This window comes from Drosophila elegans, unplaced genomic scaffold (assembly GCF_018152505.1).
Source record: "Drosophila elegans isolate 14027-0461.03 unplaced genomic scaffold, ASM1815250v1 contig_814, whole genome shotgun sequence".
Lineage (NCBI taxonomy): Eukaryota > Metazoa > Arthropoda > Insecta > Diptera > Drosophilidae > Drosophila > Drosophila elegans.
Window position 1 is genome coordinate 16347627 of NW_024546167.1, and position 19861 is coordinate 16367487.

Consider the following 19861-nt stretch of genomic DNA (forward strand, 5'->3'; position numbering starts at 1 on the left):
TTTTAGTTCCAATTCAGAAATTTCTGAGAGACATTTGTTGAAGAATGCGTTAGCTATTAAATTTGAATACGTTTTTGAAGGGCTTCAAAAGTGATTTAATATTCGTCAATCCATTTCATTGTATTTACCAACGACACTGGCCTTCAAGTAAAATAAGTTGCACTGCAATTGTTTAGAGTCTACAAAATAGTTCCGATTTCCAGTTTTATTGTTGGGTTTATTGGTTGTACATTGGTGGAAATGTAGGCCCCACAAGACTTGAAAACAAACTACCAACTAGCGAATCGAGGACGTCGACGACTTAGGCAACCAAGGCGGAGGCGGTGCTCGACTCGTATTTCCAGTTGGGCGGCAGGACGCTCTTGGTCTTGTAGTAGCGGGCCAGGCGGTGGATCCTGGACTCGACCAGAATCAGACGGAACTTGCCGTCCTTGTCCTTGCGGTTGCGCTCCAAATGCTTGCGGATGGCCACGGCCTTCTTGATCATGTGGTACAGATCCTCGGGAATGTCGGGCTTCAGACCCACCGACTTCATGATGCGCAGGATCTTGTTTCCGTTGACGAAACGCACCTGAGCCACTCCATGCGAGTCACGCAGGATGATGCCTACAAACAATCGGTAATCCGGGAAACTCGGTTAACATAACCTCAAACAACAACACGTAGGGGGCGCGCACTTACCGATTTTGGAGGGCGTCAGACCCTTCTTGCCCAGCTTCTTGATCTGGTCCTTGACATCCTCGGCGTTCAGCTTCAGCCAGGATGGGACAGTGCGTCTGTATGGGAGGGCTGATTGGGAAATACCCTTGCTGTGAACAAAAAACCGATATTGTTAGTACGCGTTTATGGCGGCGCCTGTCAAAATCGAAACGTCTGCACCATGTGCTTGCCTTTGGGGACGATTTTCAACCGACGTAACCCCCCGGGAAACGCATATGTCACATTCATTGGCTTATCCCGCACGGCAAACACAATTTGCAAACATTTAGCTTTGGGCAGTTGCATCGGAAACATTGAAAAATCGCATTTTTACCCAGGAGCGTGCATACGACCCATCTTGATAGTCTAGTTTTTGACACCGAAAAGAAGGTGGAGACTTTTAGCACGTTGACAGCTCTGCGATTGTGGAGACCTGTCAAAGTGGCTATCGATAGTGGCGATAACAAGCAGCTAGCCGATATATTGAATAATATGCGTATAATTATTAATGATAGTAAACAAAATAAACAAACTAGCTAGCTTAGCATTTGTTAAAGCACAATTATTTAAACGATTTTTTAAAATTTGGTAAGTTTAAATATCGATAAACTCTACACAAAAACAGAGCTGCTTGGGATAGGTTTCATTTACAATCCCAGGCTAAACGGTCACATTATTGTTTTCAGACCAAAAATTTAGCATCAAAAAATGCATTTAAATAAATATAGTGAGCTAATGGAGCGACTTGAAAGCGAGGAACTGGAGGTGAGGTGTAATGTAAGCTTTAAACTGTATAAAACATTAAAGATCACCGCTTTCCGCAGCAAGTCGAATTGGGAGTTGAAGTCTACCAGCAATTACTGGCAATTTATCTCTATCAAAACAAACTGTAAGTTCTGCATATTAAATAGACCAACAACAATAATTTTAACGCTTATTATGATATAGGGCTGATGCCAAGTTGCTGTGGATGCGAATTCCGAATAAATTAAAGGAGGACAAAGAACTGATCCAGCTTAACCTGCTCAATCAGGCATTGCAGAACAATAATTATGCCGATTTCTTCAAAAACATCAAGTACGAGTGGTCCGAAAGGGTTAAATCACCTGTTGAAGATCTCTTGAGTAATTATTCCCATAATCGTTTCTTAAATAAGGCTTACAAAAGAGTGTATTCGTAGTTAAACAACGCGAGGAGCTGTTCAAACTGATGGGCACCGCCTATGTGTCCATCTACCAGCATAATCTGTTAGAAATGTCTCTGATGTCGGAGGACGAACTGAAGAAAGCCTATACGGCCTTAAATTGGACTGAAGAACTGGATGGCGACCGGGTGATCCTTAAACCCAAGGTCCAGGAAGCGCCGCCCAGTCGCGCAAACGATGATCAGTTGCTCAAGCTGACCGAGTTTGTAACCTTCCTAGAAAATTAAGCATAAATAAAGTTGAGTCAATTTAATTTCGGTATTTCTTTTTTAAAAATGCTTATTTTCTTGGTTCTGAGAGTTGTTGTTGCTTTGCGTTCTAAACTTAATTTAAGTGCCTGTGAGTAACAAGTATTGCATATTAAACCATAAAGAAATATTGATATATATCGGCATGTTTTGAAATCATTAGGTTTATTTTAATATATTTTAAAAACAAAATTATAGCTTAAAATTTCAAATTACTTGTTCTAGTTTTATTTATATATATTTTGAAGTCCCTGCGAATCAGACGGTCTATTAAAAATCCATCGATATCCCATCCCAGCTCTGCAAACATCGATAGTATCGAATAAACATCGATTTTCGTGTCAGCTCTATCGTTGTGTCACTTGGGAAAAAAATAATTTGCAAGGAACGACGACGTACGATTTTCATTGGAAAAGCAATCAAAGAATATTGTGTAGAACACTGGCGAATCGGAGCAGACGAAACGGAGAAACGTGCGAAATTGTTTTGTGATCCCAAACAAGCGAATTGCGAATTGCCAGAGGGCAAAATCAAGTTGCCTGCCTGCAGAATAGAAAAACCGATTTTCAGTGCGTGTGTGTGAGCGCAGCAGCAGCAACAGCGGAAAAAATGGCAGCGAGCGACAAATCGGTCGACGATTCTCTATATCCCATTGCGGTCCTGATCGACGAACTCAAGAACGAGGATGTTCAGGTTAGTATTGGGCTGAAACCCCGCCCAAATCTCGATCTAAATCGGCAGACTTTCCCGAAATTGCGAAATATTCTAGTGCTAAAATGGGGAAGCGTGCCTGGATGCCTGTGTATTTGTGCAAAAATGCGTCACTGTGTGTGCATGGCTATTTTTGTGTGTGGGTGAATGCTGAGAGTGTGCACCAAAAGCCCTATATAAATTATACCAAATTTTCGATATACACAAACTAAATGTTTTCTGGAACAATATTAAGAAAGTGAATTAACTAACATTATCGCTTAGATTCATATCTGCTCTTAAATTCAACGAATCTGACATTTTCTTTTTTTTCGTTAAAAGTGTATGAAGGTATTTTTACTTGAGACGTTTAATAGCACGAACTATTTGCTAATAAAATTTGCAACTTATCGATGTATAAATATATATTCGAGACTTATTATTGATTTAACTAACTAATCAGTAAAAACCGAATGGCACTTTTATACCTACTTGCTTAGAAAACATTCTTATCCAAGTGACAATCTAATCTTATAAGGAAAACTGTTTTTAACCTTAAAAGATGCTAGAAAGCTATTTAATTCTTTCGATAAACTTTTGTAATCCTAAGAATGCTTTAGTTCCTTCAGCGTTTTAAGAAAAATATCATTTAAACATAAATTAAAATTATTTTCAGTAAATAAAAAAGTATCACATTGATTGACCACAATTATTGACACCATCAAAAGATCAACTATGGTTGTGTTTGATTTATAAATAAATGATTGATGACCACACCTTAAATTATTTTGCTCTGGTGCGAAAGAGAACGGGTAAACAAATGGCAGTTTGGTAATCGACATCATATATTTAGTATTGCTATTTATTAAACAGTCAATATATACATTTTTCTTATCAAATTCCACCAAGAATATTTTTCTTTTCTATTTTGTCTACAACTAATCCCGTTTCCTATTTCTGCCTAACAGCTGCGGCTTAACTCCATTAAGAAGCTGTCCACCATCGCCCTGGCTTTGGGCGAGGAACGCACAAGATCCGAGTTGATTCCCTTCCTCACTGAGACCATTTACGATGAAGACGAGGTGCTGTTGGCTCTGGCCGATCAACTGGGCAACTTTACAAGTGAGCAAAAGGATTGTGATTGTTCTTATGAGATCCCCCAATCATTTCCCATTTTTCGTTAACAGGTCTTGTCGGCGGACCCGAGTTTGCCATGTACTTGATCCCGCCCCTAGAGAGTCTGGCCACCGTGGAGGAGACTGTGGTGCGGGACAAGGCCGTAGAATCTCTGCGCACCGTGGCCGCCGAGCACAGTGCCCAGGATCTGGAGATCCATGTGGTTCCGACCCTACAGCGTCTGGTGTCCGGCGACTGGTTCACCTCACGCACCTCCGCCTGCGGCCTCTTTTCGGTCTGCTATCCGCGGGTCACACAGCCGGTGAAGGCCGAGCTGCGCGCCAACTTCCGCAAGCTCTGCCAGGACGAGACCCCCATGGTGCGTCGGGCAGCTGCCAACAAGCTGGGCGAGTTTGCCAAGGTCGTGGAGACCGAGTATCTCAAGTCCGACTTGATTCCAAACTTTGTGCAACTGGCTCAAGATGATCAGGTATTTACACAGATCAAATTTATTTACTGCCCTTTGTTGCATCGTTAAGTGGTTTTTTAAACATTCCAACGCTGAATTTGATTACATTACTAAGGAATTTTAATATAAACCCCTTATAAAACATTAAAAGCTCAAAATATTTATAAAACTGTTGTTGCCAAAAATAAACAAGTAAATATGAACAATGTAAGCAAAGGCAATTGGACGATGCAGCTTGGGTGCGGAAAATCATCATTCTGTTATTTTGTTGACCATTTACTTATTATACTTAACTTAACTCACAATTCAGGACTCTGTTCGTCTGCTGGCTGTGGAGGCTTGTGTCAGCATTGCCCAGTTGCTGCCCCAGGACGATGTGGAGCACGTAAGTGGATAAGCAAAGAAATAACTTACACTTTGACTTAAAAACAAAATCCCATCAATATTTAGCTGGTTCTGCCCACGCTGCGCCAGTGCGCCAGCGACTCTTCCTGGAGGGTGCGCTACATGGTGGCCGAGAAGTTTGTGGACCTGCAAAAGGCCGTGGGTCCGGAGATCACCCGGGTGGATTTGGTGCCCGCCTTCCAGTACTTGCTCAAGGATGCCGAGGCCGAGGTTCGTGCTGCCGTGGCCACCAAGGTGAAGGACTTCTGTGCCAACCTGGACAAGGTTAACCAGGTGCAAATCATCCTAAGCTCCATTCTGCCGTATGTGCGCGACCTGGTTTCGGACCCCAACCCACATGTCAAGTCCGCCCTGGCCTCTGTGATCATGGGCTTGAGTCCGATGCTGGGCGCCTATCAGACGGTGGAGCAGTTGCTGCCCCTGTTCCTCATTCAACTGAAGGACGAGTGCCCGGAAGTGCGCTTGAATATCATCTCGAACCTGGACTGCGTGAACGACGTCATCGGCATCCAGCAACTGTCGCAATCGCTGCTGCCCGCCATCGTCGAACTGGCCGAGGACTCCAAGTGGCGCGTGCGTTTGGCCATCATCGAGTACATGCCCGCTTTGGCCGGTCAGTTGGGTCAGGAGTTCTTCGACCAGAAGCTGCGCGGCCTCTGCATGGGCTGGCTCAACGATCACGTATACGCCATTCGGGAGGCGGCCACCCTCAACATGAAGAAGCTGGTCGAGCAGTTCGGCGCTCCATGGGCCGAGCAGGCCATCATTCCCATGATCCTGGTTATGTCGCGCAACAAGAACTATTTGCACAGTGAGTGATGGGCATAGAAATGATCAAGGCTTTTGAGGCATCTCATTGGTAACGTTTCGTTTGATAGGAATGACCTGCCTGTTCTGCCTGAACGTTTTGGCCGAGGTCTGCGGCACAGATATCACCACCAGGCTGCTGCTGCCCACAGTCCTCCTGCTCGCCGCCGATCCCGTGGCCAATGTGCGCTTCAACGTGGCAAAGACCCTGCAGAAGATCTCGCCCTTCCTAGAGGCCAGCGTCATCGATGCCCAGGTGAAGCCCACACTCGACAAACTGAACGCGGACACTGATGTGGACGTCAAGCATTTTGCTGCACAGGCCATTGCCGGCATCGCAGCAGGTAAGCACTAATTAATCTAAAATTCATTGGGTTTTGCAGGGCGGGGATAATTGGGCTAGCTTTTTATAAAAATCCAATGTTAATATAAACTACACTAAAAAAGGTTAGTAAGAAAGCAATGAAAATACTTGAATTTAGGTATTTATGGGAATTTCCTAGACAAATGTTGAAACAATATTATTTAATATAATATTTTCTTATTCAAGCCATTATGTTTGGTATACATTCTCAAACGATTTTGATTTTTACCATAGTTTTGATATTTTGATTTTGTTTATTGATTTGTAAGGTGTCAGAATCTTAAAAGATGTTTAGATTTCACTTGGCATAGAACATTAATGTTAGGGTTTCACAAATATACAAATATGTGCCGCAGTGAGCAGCCAAACATGAAATACACAAAGATACACAAATTAATCATAAAAATAATCAAGTCATAGGGAGTACCTTTAACTTAAATTGCTATCCTGCTGTAGAAATGGAACTGAATGTGTTTAGAACGGCGGTGCCGCCTTGCATGGGTGCGAAACTGGAGGCGGCAATGAATTCGAAGCTGATCGTAGAGCCGCCAGCACCGCCGGCGTCTGAAGATGGCATTCTGCAGGAGATGAACGGACAGGCAGCGGCGGCAGTGGAGGTGGCCGCCAAGGTTGAATCGGAATGTTAGAGGATGAGTAGCCAACCAGCCAACCAACAAGTGTGATGTGTGCCTCCCGCTGTCTCCAGCCAGTTTCAGTTTCACACCCCCAATGTCGTTTAATTCCCCTCTCAACGTCTCACATCTCATTGTTTGTTCAAGATAACGAAGCTAAATGAAAGATTAAAGTTTAAGTGCAGTGGACCTAGTAATAACCGATACTAATGTTGTGCCAACTTTTTCTGTCTCTTTCCCGGTATATCATCTCCACCACGTGGCTCTCGTCTCTCGTGTTATACCACTCTGTGTCCGTGTGCAATAATATATTTGTATAATTGTTTACAGCGTAATCAACCTTCTTGCATCTTTTTTATTCTATTTTTAAAACTGTATGTATTTAACGCCGGCAACAAAACATATTATGTAGCAACAACACTTAAGAACGGAAATTTGTAGTGGATCCCCGGGAGGTGTTCAACGCTGCAGCCGATGCTGGATAATGGATAGAGTTTGGATTTGGAAGTTAGAGGATTCGGAAATTAGAGGAGCGGACCGGAGAAGTGCCACCATGGCCAGCACGGGAGGGAGAACCACTAAACGCGACACAGCTAAACATTATTACTTACATACTTATATTATATATAAATTACCACATAGGCATAAAGATCATTATTAAAAAAAACATGTGTAGAGTTTGGAACATTTGATCGCATCTGAATGCAAAATAAAATTGTAGTGAAACAACAATCAATTGATTTTTTTATTTTGTTTTATACTTAGAACGGGAGAACTATGAATCAATTGTTTGATATACAATAGATTTTTATTAAATTATTCATTTCTGCCATTTAAATTATGCTTTTATAACACCCTCTAATGCTGCATTTAAATTCTATTCAATTTTGTTGATCTGTTATTAAAATAATTTTGTTTCTTAATAATTTTTTGGACTTTCAGTTTTACTTTAAAATAACTATGATCACATCTGTGATACATTTTCCCCTTTATTTGTTTAGATTATAAACAATTTCACTGAGAAAACACTCTATATGACTCAAATGATACATCTTCCCCATTTATTGTTTAGATTAAAAACATTTTCTACTGAGAGAACACTCTATATGATTTTTATGCTTTTAAAAAACTCATAAAACAAAATTTTAAATTCAATTACATTTTTTGTATTATTAAAAACTGAATATCAATTTTAGAAATACAAATTTTGACTGTGAAATTAAGTTAAATATCGATAGTCCCCCCCAAACTGATACCTGGCGATAGTTGGGGTTTATTTCTTGTTTGTTTGGTTTGCGGTGGCGAGCAGTTTTGAGCGAGAGATCAGTTGAATTTTTGCGACGGGGCGAAGCGTTCGTATGCATTTAGTCGGTCCCCAACGCGTGGGCAAATGTTTGTCTAACTAACTGGCGATTTCGAATTCGATTCCCCTCGCAGCTCGTAAGTGCCATTGAATTAGTCGGCTGGCGCTCGAGCCCCAAATCACCGTGGAGTGGCGCGTCAATGGGGGAATCAAATGCAAATTAGAGTGGGCAAATATGGGTGGAATCGAACCGAAACCAATCAATTATGTGCATATGTATATACGGAAGCACTGGTGTTGGTGGTGCGCCCAACAAATACAGAAACACAGGCGAGTGCCGACCATTATCAATTTCCCCAATGGTGTCGCAATCTCCGTAATCTCCGCGTCCGTTTTCCGTCCACTGACCTACGATCTGCGGGGTTCACCTGCCCCCCGGACGACGCAACAAGTGTCCGTATAATTATACCCTATAAAATACGCGTTTATTAATCGCATATGTCAAAAATGCTGAGCTGTTACAACAATTATTGTGGTATTATCTAGCTATATCAGTTTTTTTTATTTCTTTGCCTTTTGTCCCCAAGTGGCGCGTTTTACTAAGCGTTATTTTTGCCTTTGATAGGCGCCGGATCCCCCCCTCTCCCCTCACCCATTAATCGGCATTATCTGACGGCTAGTTTTCCACCGATAAGGTGGAGTATAAATTGAAGTGCCTTTTATTTATGTATGTCTGTAGAATGGGCGGCTAAATAAAGGCAAAAAAAAAAGGCCGAATTACGATTGCGTTGGGAAGGTTTCCACACAAAATTACACACCGTTTTACAGTCGAGCTTCCCTAAGTCGAATATTTTCTTTTATTAAAGGACCACATCTTAAAAGCTTAATAATCGAAAATATTTATAATATTTTCTCTTTGACTGTGCAATGTTGTATATTAACTTTATTTTCACTGTGTAAATAAATTGTTTAAAAAAAATTCCTAAGGCCAAGCTTTGATAATAAACTAATTTATAAGCACCGAAAGTAAAGATATCATTTTTATAACATTTGATAAGAAACATTTTTTAATTACTTATGCAGTCCAATATTGGAGATAGCAGTTCTACATTTTTATGTTTATATTTATCAACTCCAATTTTTTTATAATGTTGTGAATGTGATCTTTTAATATTTATCTCTAATTTATTTGCGCAGTCCAGTATAAAAGTTTTCCCTAAGACCATTCTTAGGCACATATGTGTGTTGGTTTAATTTAAGGCAGTTTGACTGTAGCTCACAAGTGTGTACATGGCATTGCTGTAATTTCAAGTCTGCATATTTAAGCATTGTAGTTTGTTCATTGAGACGCGGGTTAAGGTAATCTGTGGCAATAGACAGTGGGCCCTAAAGCTTGTTGAACTGTCACCTTGACAGGCATAAATCTTTATTTTTGTAATAGCTGGTTTAGATAACAGTTTTATGGCTTTTTTAACGGCCCATAGACAAGGTTTAATGGCTAGGGTGACTAGGTCATTTTATATTATTTTTTTATTTATAAGATGAGCTTTTAATGATTTATTTTATTAGGCATAAATCAAAATGGCAAGTATAAATCATAAACGGGGAACGGATATTAAAAGTGTTGTTTGTCTATTACAATTTGTTTTTATTTTGCTTAACAAATTGTAATAGACAATTAATAGTTAATTGAATTCAGCAAAGCTAATAGATCAAAAGTTGCAATTATTTTTATTGTAATTGAAAACTGGTTAACTTTGTTGGACGAAACCGTTAATGTTGCAATTTTTATTAAATGGGAATGACTATCTGACGATTATACTTTACTGCTTTCATTTATTGCTTTTACCCAATCACGTTAAAATGACTTCTCAAGTGCATAATGGGATTAATGTTCGATTAGACTTGTTCAGCCGCTAGAAGTGGATGATTAATTTGTGGCTGGAAACATTCAAGTGCCCAAAATCGGATGTTCCACTGTGGGCACACATGAATTATGCATGGACAGGCAAAAGTTTGGACCTCCAGCCGGACTTTGCCGCCGTTGGTGCCACTCATGTGATTCATGATGCCGCAAGGCTCGCACTATCTTATCCGACAAAAATATTGAAATTTAATTAGAGTTATCAATTTCGATGGGTTTTAGGCCACGCCACACTAATCCGGCTAACCGAGTGTCCGGCCCAGTCGTTGCCAATCACCGCATGGAAGCAGAGGATATCCGGACAACCACTGGCCACGTAATCAATCATTTTATGGACTAATAGCCGCCAGACCCCCAAGTAACATGCACAAGGCCATTAAAAACAAATCCAGTAAGTGAGTGGGCGAAAATGGAAAATTCCGCTAATACGATTTGGATAATTATCGCTCAGGGTTGCTGTGTGGGCTCAAAAACTCCAAGGCGGATCTGACGACAGCGAAGTTTATACTATACTATGGGTAAATATTTAAAATATTATCATAATTAATTATTAAATCAATGCCATAAACATGCCATGTTACAGCAACATGTGGTTCTAAGTATCTTTAATTGTTAGCCAATAATTTATTTAAAATTTTATAATCTCATCCACAGACCCACGGTAGCAGATAGCGATATCTATGACCTAACCGATTTCCAAAGTCTGCTGGACGATGAACACCTGGACATGTGCAAGAATACCGTGCTCTATTTGCATGGCTACCTCGAAGATCCGGATGTGGAGAGCATTCACGTCATAGCGGAGGCCTATCTGGAACGTAAGGATACCAATCTGATCGTTCTGGACTGGGGCGAGCTGGCCGATGGCAACTACATGTTCGATGCCTTCCCCAACCTTAAGCAACTGGGTCCCGAGTTGGCCAAGGTCCTCATCCAAATGTTTGAACATGGCCTGGACATTGAGACGTTTCACCTTGTCGGTCACTCGATGGGTGGCCAACTGGCTGGAGTTCTCGGCCGGGAGATTATCAAACGCACCAAAGGTGCTATGAAGCTTAAAAGGTGAGAGTTTTTTATACAGTTTCTGAATATACATTACATTTTTAAATATTAATATATTTAATATTAGTTATCAATATTATTTCAACTCCACAAGAAATGCTATAATATTAAATATTACCTAAAAATATTATAAAGCGGAATATAGATTTTTCAAACAGAGATTATATTCCGCTTAAGAATATCTGTTCATTAGATTGCTATTTTTATTTCTCATATTATAAAAAAAAAAAACAATTTTATTTTAATATTTACTCTTAATTTAAGCCTGTTCTTTTCTTGCTAATCTAACTGAAATTCTTGTAGAATTTCCGCCCTGGATCCCGCCTTTCCGCTGTTCTATCCGGGCGCCCACCTGTCCGCCAATGATGCGGAGTTTGTGGATGTGATACACACGGATGCCTGGCTCTACGGTGCTCCCACGAGCACTGGGACGGCGGATTTCTGGCCCAACGGAGGTGGTAGCCTGCAGCCGGGCTGTCCCAAACGGAACTACAAAATGCTCAGCGACAACGATCTGTCCAGCCATCGGCGCAGCTGGTGGTTTTGGGCTGAGAGTGTCTCGGATCGGTATCCCATCCGCTTCGATGCTGTGCCCGCAAAGAAATGGTCGGACTTTAAGCAAAACAAAATTGGGGAGACATGCACGCCAGTGGTGATGGGTCATCATTGTCCGACGACGTAAGAACTCAGTCATAGACATTCACGATACAGCCGACTTTGGATCTAATCATTTGAAATTGTAATTTGCAGAATACATGGCGACTTTTACTTACAAACCAACGGTCAAACACCATTTGCGCGAGGCAAGGAGGGCGCTGTGTACGTTGACCCCAAGGAGCTGCTAGGGAATACCCACAGTATCACCTGTGACTGCCCTCCGCAGCAAATAAATTAATAGACCATTAAAAATTTCACTTGTACATTATAAAATGTAGTTACATTTATGTTGCCTCTTTAACGCTTTGCATCACATTTTGCTTTACGACAAATATATACTTAAATGTTGTTGTTGACCAAAAAATGTGATTTTATTCATTGGCTATGTTTGGGCTTGTTAAATAGTTTTAAATACGTTTTATTATTAGTTTCCTAAAGCTATGTTTTACAATTCCGTTTAAAATTTATTTATAATTTATTTACTTTTTTGTTTGTTATTTAAAAGAATGGTTGTGCCACATTTCTTATAAAGAAATTTTTTTTTTGGCTGTTCTATAAATTCATTTTCAATAACACTTTTGTTTATTTGTTAAACTTGAAACAGCCGTTAATATAAAGCGAGCTTTTCAAATATTTTAAATAAACTGGTTCATCCCGGAACCATTTGCAACTCAGTGGTTCGATAACGATAACGCAACCACCAATCGAGCCGTGGACATCTGCCTTCACTAACAGAGCCTCGCGTCGAAAAAAAGATTGAAAACAAAACAGAATCCGGCGGATCAAAATGAAGATAAAACTAATAGATTCGGTGGTGCGGAGCTTCAAGGTGGCCAAGATCTTCCGGGAGAACACGGACAAGATCAACGCGATCGACTTTGCGCCGAACGGGGAGCACCTAATCTCGTGCAGCGAGGATGACCAGATTGTGATCTACGACTGCGAAAAGGGGACGCAGTCGCGCACCGTGAACTCAAAGAAGTACGGCGTGGACCTGATCCACTTCACGCATGCCAACAACACGGCCATCCACAGTTCCACGAAGGTGGACGACACCATCCGTTATCTGAGCCTGCACGACAACAAATACCTACGTTACTTCCCAGGCCACACAAAAAAGGTCATCTCGCTGTGCATCTCGCCGGTGGAGGACACCTTCCTCTCCGGCTCGCTGGACAAGACGCTGCGGCTGTGGGACCTGCGCTCGCCCAACTGCCAGGGCCTGATGCACCTTTCCGGCCGCCCCATTGCCGCCTACGATCCCGAGGGCCTGATCTTCGCCGCCGGCGTCAACTCGGAGAGCATCAAGTTGTATGATTTGCGCTCCTTCGACAAGGGTCCCTTCGTCACGTTTAAGCTCAACCAGGAGAAGGAGTGCGACTGGACGGGGCTGAAGTTCTCGCGGGATGGCAAAACCATCCTGATCAGCACAAATGGTTCGGTCATCCGGCTGGTCGACGCCTTCCACGGCACTCCGCTGCAGACGTTCACCGGCTATCCGAACAACAAGGGCATCGCCATCGAGGCCAGCTTTAGCCCGGACTCGCAGTTCATCTTCTCGGGCAGCACCGATGGACGTGTGCATATCTGGAACGCCGACACGGGCAACAAGGTGTCCGTGCTGAATGGCGACCATCCGGGGCCAGTGCAGTGCGTCCAATTCAATCCCAAGTACATGATGCTGGCCTCCGCCTGCACCAACATGGCCTTCTGGCTGCCCACATCCGAAGAGGGCTTGTAGTGTGTGTTTTCCGTTTGCGTAGCTTATAAGATTACATTTTAATTTATAAATAACAATCGAAAACAACTAAAACATAAGCTTTTAACTGGAGTTCTTGGACTGGTCCTTATGGCGGTCGTATCCTTTGCGTATGCTGTTCAGTAGTTGTCCCAGATTGTGACCCATCTTGGCACTGATGCCCAGCACGGGATTCTGTAGTCGGCGCTGCAACTCCTCGAAATTACTTTGTCCCTCCTCCACGTCCAGTTTATTGGCCACCACCAATTGCGGGCGACTCGCTAGGCGACCGCCAAACTGCTGCAGCTCGTGCATGAGCTGCTCGTAGTGTGTCCAGGGCTCCGGAGCACTGGCGTCCAAGACGAACAGCAGCAGAGTGCAACGCTCGGCATGCTTCAGGAACTGAATTCCCAGGCCCTTGTTGCGATGGGCATCGGGCACGAGTCCGGGAAGATCGGCGATGGTAAGTTGAACGTGGTCATCGTACTGCACGGTGCCAAGATGAGGACGCAGCGTGGTGAATGCATACGGAGCCACCTTTGGCTTGGCCCGGGTCAGGGCATTAAGCAGGGTACTCTTGCCCGCATTTGGATAGCCAATTAAGCCGACATCTGCCATGCTGCGCAGTTCCAGGGTGTAGGAGAGATCCTCGCCATTGGGGCCATATTCGCAAACCTTCGGACTGGTTTCCTTGTCCGTGGTGAAGAAGCGATTGCCCTTGCCACCGGCTCCACCTCGAGCGGCCACAAACATGAGGTCCGCCTGGCCCAGATCCCCCACAATGAGTCCCTGGGCATTCCTGATAACGGTTCCAATGGGCACCTTGATCACAGCATGCTTAGCATTCTTGCCATGGCAATCCTTGGAGCCACCCCGCTCTCCTTCCTCTGCTTTCAGTATACTGTCCACGTGGTTGAAGTTGCGCACATCGTTGGAGGCCTGGAACACTACATGGCCGCCATGGCCACCATCGCCGCCATCCGGACCGGCCCTCTCGTTGCACCACAGTTGCAGGAAGGACACGCAGCCATCGCCGCCTTTTCCGCCGATGGCGCGAATCCTCTTGGCATCGGAAAAGTACTGCGCCTGGATGGGGAATCAAAACGAACGGACAAGTTATGTAAAATCCATTTAGTGCTGAAGATCTTACCTCTTTTCGGGTGGATTTCGGCTTCTTTGGACGCAGGGCAGTGGCTGCCTGGCAATAGTTGGCTATAAGTCCAATTGGCTTAGCATTTTTGGATATATCTAAGGAAAACCGCGCTAGGAAAGATCTACCGGTTATAAACAACATTGCGAAGAACAGGAGAACATGGGCGTAGTCAATAGAAATGCATTGGAAAGAGAGGGATTTGTTGGTAGTCTTGAGATTTAGGTTTATTTTATAGCGAAGTCAATCGATTTATAAAAAAAAAACATTAGTGTTTATAAATGTTTAAGCTAACATTTTCAATATTTGTAAACAAAGAATAAAAATCAAAGTAATTAAAAGGGTCTACACAAAGTCTACGCCCATGGCAAATCAACCTGCTGATGCAAAACCTATCGAAAAGTCTATCGGAGAATTATCGAACCAGCTGGAAATTTGCAAATGTTTTTGTTCTTGAGAGGAAGCAGGAGCTTTGCAAGGATGTCCATTCAAGCAGCCCTCATCGATCTCAGTGGCACCTTGCACGTTGAAGATGAACCCACTCCGAATGCGGTCGAGGCTTTAAAAAGGTTTGGTATTGACAAGTAAAACCAAATATTTGTTTATAACATACCTGGGTGTCCTGTGAAGATTGCGTGATGCTGGCGTCGCGGTCAAGTTCGTTACAAATACCACAAAGGACTCGAAGGCCACTCTACACGCAAGGCTCTGCAGGATTGGCTTCCAGCTGGACCCCTTGGAGATATACAGTTCCTTGAGTGCTGCAATCGCGTTTGTGGAGAACGAGAAACTGAATCCGTACTACATTCTGTCCGATGATGCGCGCCAGGATTTTCCACCGGAGGATACCAGGCGCTACAAGGATTCAGTGGTGATTGGCCTGGCACCCAATGCCTTTAGCTATGACCGGCTGAACGAGGCTTTCAAGTGGGCATCCTGATGCAGCCATCTTTATTTACCTAATAATCATCTTTCCTTCAGTGTCCTGTTGGAGAATAAGAACCACAAACTGGTGGCCGTGCATCAGGGTAAATACTACAAGCGTGCCGATGGACTGGCTCTGGGTCCCGGATGCTTCGTCAAGGGTCTGGAGTACGCCACAGGACGAACCGCCAAAGTGATTGGCAAGCCCAATCCGTATTTCTTCGAGGGAGCTCTTGATGGCCGAGATCCCGCCTCCTGCGTTATGATAGGAGATGTTAGTTGGCCCACATAATATGTTTTAGTTTCTGTTCTAACTTGCTGTTTTGCAGGATGCCAATGATGACATTGTGGGCGCCATGAGCGTGGGCATGCAGGGAATTTTGGTCAAGACTGGCAAATACTTGCCAGATGTCAATCCATCGCCACCACCGACAGCTTTGGTGGAAAACTTTGACGCTGCAGTGGATTGGATAATACAGAAGAATAAAACTTAGGCTTACATATTATGTAATTCAAATGAAAAGAAATAGTTATATATACATATATATATATATATATAGTTATTGACGAATTTTTAATTTATTGTAATATTCTATAAGAAATTACTATTATCAGTAGTGTTTCAGAAATAATTAAATGTGCTTAATGAGTTCAATTCATGGCTTTAACTTTTATTGTGATAATCATAAATCATTAAACTTCTATGTATATTTTTCCCTCAAAGCCAAACGCCATTATTTATTATAAGTGTATAAATGCTTTTATTTTATAAATAGCCGTAAAATTCATCTGAAATGCTGTTTGAAACAGATCAACGGATTAGGATTAAGCATAAGGGTGTATCAAAATTGTGAGTAATTGAAGGTTAGTTCTGGATGCATTTAAGACAGCTTGGACTGGGCAAACTGGCTGGCCAGTTCGACAATCTCGTCCACCTTTTCGTAATTTGTGCCCGAAGCCTGGGCGGACTCCGGTTTGCCACCGCCCTTGCCACCCAGAGTGGCGGAGACGTGCTGCACCCACTCGTTGGCCTTCAGACCCTTCTCCACGGCGCTCTTGGGCACCGAGCTCAGGCAGAAGATCTTCTTGGAGTCCGCGTCGACCGACAAGAACATGGCAGCGGCATCGGGCAGCTGGCTGCGCACCTGCTTGAGAGCGGCATCCAGGGCCTTGGTGTTGTTGAAGGCTTCCAGCTGCTCAACCAGCACGGTGGCCTTGGGATTGGCCTCGCACAGCGCCTTGGCGCGCTCCACGACGGTCACAGAGACGGCGGCGCGCAGGGCACGCTCCTTGTCGTCCAGCGTCTTCTTCAGGCCCTTCAGCAGGTTGCGCATTTCGTCTTTTTTCACGTACGGAATGGTGGCATGCGAGATCTGTTCGGTCAGCTCGACAATCTCCTTGACATGCGACTTGGAGTCCTTGCCAGACTTATCCGCATCGATGGTGGCCTTAAGTCGGATGATTTCTTGTTCAAAAGCCTCAGATTTCTTCAACGCCTTCATAGCTTCGGGTCCAGTAAGAGCCACAATGCGACGGATACCCTTGGCAATGGCCTCTTCGCTGCTGATGACAAAATCCATGATGTGTCCCGAGCGCCTGAGATGAGTGCCGCCGCAGAATTCCACGGAGGTTTGTTCGCCGGCCTCAGAATCGGGATTCTGCTCCAGTTCGTCCACGGACACGCCGAAGGAGATGACCCTCACGGGATCGGGGTAGACTTCGTCGAAGACGGAACGCAGACCACGGATCTTCTTGGCCAGCGCCAGTTGCGACTCCTTGGCGTAGATGGGCACATTTTTGTACACCATATCCTTGGTCAACTGCTCCGTCTTGGCCACCTGTTCGATGGTCATTGCGGCCTTGCTGTTGAAATCGAAGCGCAGCTTCTCTGGCACCACCAGTGACCCCTTTTGCTCGGTGTCCTTACCCAGAACTTGCAGCAGGCAGTGGTTGAGTGCGTGGGTGGCCGAGTGGTTCTTCATGGTCAGCCAGCGACGCTCCACATCGATGTGCAGCTCCAGCTCGTCGCCCACCTTCAGTGTTCCCTCGACCACGCCGATGTGAAGGATGTAGCCGCCGCGGTTGTAGACGCGATCCACCAGGAATTCGTTTGCCTCGTCGTTGACCTTAACCAGAGCACCCTGATCATAGATCTGACCACCGCTCTCGGCATAGAAGTTAGTCTTGTCCAGGACAATGCCCGCCTTCTGTCCACTGCTGATCTCGTTCACGAACTGATTTTCGAAACGCAGGGCTACGATCTTGCTGTTGCACACACCGTAGTTGTAGGCCGAGTCTCGCTCCTCCGAAACCGCTTCGTACTTGTACTTGAAGCTGTCGTTGGTGGGGGGCACTCCCTGCTCCTGGAGTTGGGAAATGCCGTGCACGTCCAGATTGATCTCATCGATCTTGCTGGCACCCTTGCCCTGTGACAGCACATATGAATTCTGCTTGGCTGCCTCGTAGCCATCCATATCGATTTGCAGGGATTTCTCCTCCGCCATCAGCTGCGTGAGATCGACTGGGAAGCCGTAGGTGTCGTACAGCCGCCAGGCAACATCGCCGGGAATGATGGTCTGGTTGCCCAGCTTTTCGATGGTGCGGTTCAGTAAATTGCGCCCGCGCGTCAGTGTTTTGAGGAACTGCAACTCCTCCTCGTTGATGATATCAATAATGTGCTGCGGATCCTTCTTCACCTCGGGGAAGGCGTCACCAAGCAGATCCACTACGGTGTTTACCAGGGTGGCGAAGAAACCGGGCTTAGCATTCAGCTTCTCCGTGGCATAGCTGCAGAAAAATAATTATATGTTTAAATATGTAACATAACTAACTAGTATGTAACTACTTACCGCACAGCGCGTCGGAGGATGCGTCGCAGGACATAGCCACGACCCGTGTTGTCCGGAGTGCCGCCATCGGCCAGCGCAATGGTGATGGTGCGGGCGTGATCGGCGAGCACGCGGTAGGCCATGTCGATGCCGTCCACATCGTCGGCACCCACGCGTCCCTGGTAGGCTGGGGCACCAGTGCCCGCCTGGATGGCCTCGAAGAGGGGCACAAACAGATCAGTGTCGTAGTTGGAACGCTTGTTCTGAATGACGGACACCAGTCGCTCGAAGCCCATGCCGCAGTCGATGTGCTTCCTGGGCAGCTGCTTGAGGCTGCCGTCGGATTCGCGGTTGAACTGGATGAACACGAGATTCCAGATCTCCAGGACATCGGGATCGTCCATGTTGACCAGCTCCGGCACACTTCGTCCGCCGATGCGGTCAAAGTGCAGCTCGGAGCAGGGACCACAGGGTCCAGTTTCGCCCATCTCCCAGAAGTTGTCCTTCATGCTGCCCGGCAGGATGTGCTCCGGCTTGAGGCCCAGGTCCAGCCACAGCTGCTTGCACTCCAGGTCGGGTTCCAGACCGCTGGCCTCGTCGCCACCGAAGTACGTCACATACAGGCGATCCTTGGGCAGGCTGAGGCGCTGGGTGAGGAACTCCCAGGCCCAGGAGCAGATCTCCTTCTTGAAGTAGTCGCCGAAGGACCAGTTGCCCAGCATCTCGAAGAAGGTGTGATGGTAGACATCCTTGCCCACGTCGTCCAGATCGTTGTGCTTGCCGCCGGCACGGATGCACTTCTGCGTGTTGGCCACGCGCACCCACTTGGACATCTCGCTGTTGGGGTCGGCGGTGCCCAGGAAGATGGGCTTGAACTGATTCATGCCGGCGTTGGCGAACAGCAACGTGGGATCGTCCAGCGGAATCGTGCTGGAGGAGTGAACGTAGATGTGCTTCTGCTCCTTGAAGAAGCCCAAATAGGCATCGCGCACCTCCTTGGCGGTCAGGTATTTCATTTTGCTGGTTCTGCAATGGGCAAGTAGTGGGTGAACTGAATATACATATATCATGCCACGCGACAATTGGGGCTCCCTAACCCCTTAAAAATGGCTTACAATTCGGAGCAGTGAAAGTGCAGACTGCACAGTACGTGACAGAGTTACACAAGTGAGTGGAAAATTAAGTCAGAAGAGTATCCATTTGTTTATATTTAAGGTTAGGAGCTGCCAAGCCAAAACAAGCTATGTATTACTCACGATTTCAACAGTAAATGCAATTGCAAAACAATTTCGTCAGCCGACTGCAGCAACGTGTGAGGGACTCGCACCTTTCGATAGTTCCGATAGGCAATGCGGCAAGTTTACCAGGCTATCGATAAGTTCAGGGATGGTATAAAACTTGTTTTTTAAATAACAGTTTTTTAATTTGAGCATTTAGAACTGAGCTTGAAAGGAATAATCAATATAAAGATTTTAATGAAGTATCCGATTATTAACTCCCAAAAAAATTACATTTGGACACATTAAGTTACACTTGGATACATTAGGTTCAATAATGCGCCACTTTTAATAAACTAATAAAAAGCTATAATCAATTAAAACAAAAATAAGCATTATTGTTTGAAAGATATGTAACTAGGTA

The 19861-nt window shown here is 44.7% G+C and overlaps 8 protein-coding genes across 11 annotated transcripts; 5 read left to right on the top strand and 3 right to left on the bottom strand.

The window, feature by feature from the left end:
- Positions 1 to 190: 190 nt before the first annotated feature.
- LOC108149529 (40S ribosomal protein S13) lies at positions 191 to 1145 on the bottom strand. Its single transcript, XM_017277161.2, has 3 exons — positions 1034 to 1145; positions 682 to 809; positions 191 to 606 (listed from the first exon to the last, which is right to left on the bottom strand). The coding sequence occupies exons 1-3, from the start codon at positions 1054 to 1056 to the stop codon at positions 302 to 304; spliced, it is 456 nt and encodes a 151-aa protein (XP_017132650.1). The 5' UTR covers positions 1057 to 1145; the 3' UTR covers positions 191 to 301.
- A 195-nt stretch (positions 1146 to 1340) lies between these two features.
- On the top strand, positions 1341 to 2156 carry LOC108149528 (COP9 signalosome complex subunit 8). Its single transcript, XM_017277160.2, has 4 exons — positions 1341 to 1464; positions 1524 to 1588; positions 1648 to 1823; positions 1880 to 2156. Exons 1-4 carry the CDS (start codon positions 1408 to 1410, stop codon positions 2128 to 2130), a joined length of 549 nt encoding a protein of 182 aa, XP_017132649.1. The 5' UTR covers positions 1341 to 1407; the 3' UTR covers positions 2131 to 2156.
- A 344-nt stretch (positions 2157 to 2500) lies between these two features.
- LOC108149482 (serine/threonine-protein phosphatase PP2A 65 kDa regulatory subunit) lies at positions 2501 to 7366 on the top strand. 3 transcript variants are annotated; one of them, XM_017277100.2, is made up of 8 exons: positions 2503 to 2844; positions 3810 to 3963; positions 4029 to 4447; positions 4737 to 4811; positions 4877 to 5642; positions 5710 to 5982; positions 6965 to 7008; positions 7076 to 7366. In XM_017277100.2, exons 1-7 carry the CDS (start codon positions 2761 to 2763, stop codon positions 6967 to 6969), a joined length of 1776 nt encoding a protein of 591 aa, XP_017132589.1. In that variant the 5' UTR covers positions 2503 to 2760; the 3' UTR covers positions 6970 to 7008; positions 7076 to 7366. The 3 variants fall into 3 exon arrangements, with proteins under 3 accessions (XP_041566315.1, XP_017132589.1, XP_017132587.1); XM_041710381.1 differs by lacking the exons at positions 6965 to 7008; positions 7076 to 7366 and adding an exon at positions 6459 to 6766 and having other exon boundaries at positions 2501 to 2844; XM_017277098.2 differs by having other exon boundaries at positions 6965 to 7366.
- A 581-nt stretch (positions 7367 to 7947) lies between these two features.
- Positions 7948 to 11943, top strand: LOC108149530 (inactive pancreatic lipase-related protein 1). The gene is made up of 6 exons (XM_017277162.2): positions 7948 to 8074; positions 10084 to 10252; positions 10313 to 10379; positions 10516 to 10923; positions 11227 to 11601; positions 11674 to 11943. Exons 2-6 carry the CDS (start codon positions 10225 to 10227, stop codon positions 11816 to 11818), a joined length of 1023 nt encoding a protein of 340 aa, XP_017132651.1. The 5' UTR covers positions 7948 to 8074; positions 10084 to 10224; the 3' UTR covers positions 11819 to 11943.
- A 326-nt stretch (positions 11944 to 12269) lies between these two features.
- On the top strand, positions 12270 to 13393 carry LOC108149367 (WD repeat-containing protein 82). Its single transcript, XM_017276869.2, has one exon. It carries the CDS (start codon positions 12368 to 12370, stop codon positions 13319 to 13321), a length of 954 nt encoding a protein of 317 aa, XP_017132358.1. The 5' UTR covers positions 12270 to 12367; the 3' UTR covers positions 13322 to 13393.
- LOC108149366 (mitochondrial ribosome-associated GTPase 2) lies at positions 13341 to 14638 on the bottom strand. The gene is made up of 2 exons (XM_017276867.2): positions 14469 to 14638; positions 13341 to 14404 (listed from the first exon to the last, which is right to left on the bottom strand). Exons 1-2 carry the CDS (start codon positions 14610 to 14612, stop codon positions 13403 to 13405), a joined length of 1146 nt encoding a protein of 381 aa, XP_017132356.1. The 5' UTR covers positions 14613 to 14638; the 3' UTR covers positions 13341 to 13402.
- A 240-nt stretch (positions 14639 to 14878) lies between these two features.
- LOC108149368 (haloacid dehalogenase-like hydrolase domain-containing protein 2) lies at positions 14879 to 16047 on the top strand. Its single transcript, XM_017276870.2, has 4 exons — positions 14879 to 15037; positions 15099 to 15395; positions 15450 to 15666; positions 15722 to 16047. Exons 1-4 carry the CDS (start codon positions 14910 to 14912, stop codon positions 15884 to 15886), a joined length of 807 nt encoding a protein of 268 aa, XP_017132359.1. The 5' UTR covers positions 14879 to 14909; the 3' UTR covers positions 15887 to 16047.
- An 82-nt stretch (positions 16048 to 16129) lies between these two features.
- Positions 16130 to 19576, bottom strand: LOC108149365 (alanine--tRNA ligase, cytoplasmic). Of its 2 annotated transcripts, none has more exons than XM_017276865.1 (3): positions 19477 to 19576; positions 18242 to 19246; positions 16130 to 18179 (listed from the first exon to the last, which is right to left on the bottom strand). In XM_017276865.1, exons 2-3 carry the CDS (start codon positions 19234 to 19236, stop codon positions 16274 to 16276), a joined length of 2901 nt encoding a protein of 966 aa, XP_017132354.1. In that variant the 5' UTR covers positions 19237 to 19246; positions 19477 to 19576; the 3' UTR covers positions 16130 to 16273. The 2 variants fall into 2 exon arrangements, with proteins under 2 accessions (XP_017132354.1, XP_017132355.1); XM_017276866.2 differs by lacking the exon at positions 19477 to 19576 and adding an exon at positions 19336 to 19465.
- Between the last annotated feature and the right edge of the window lie 285 nt (positions 19577 to 19861).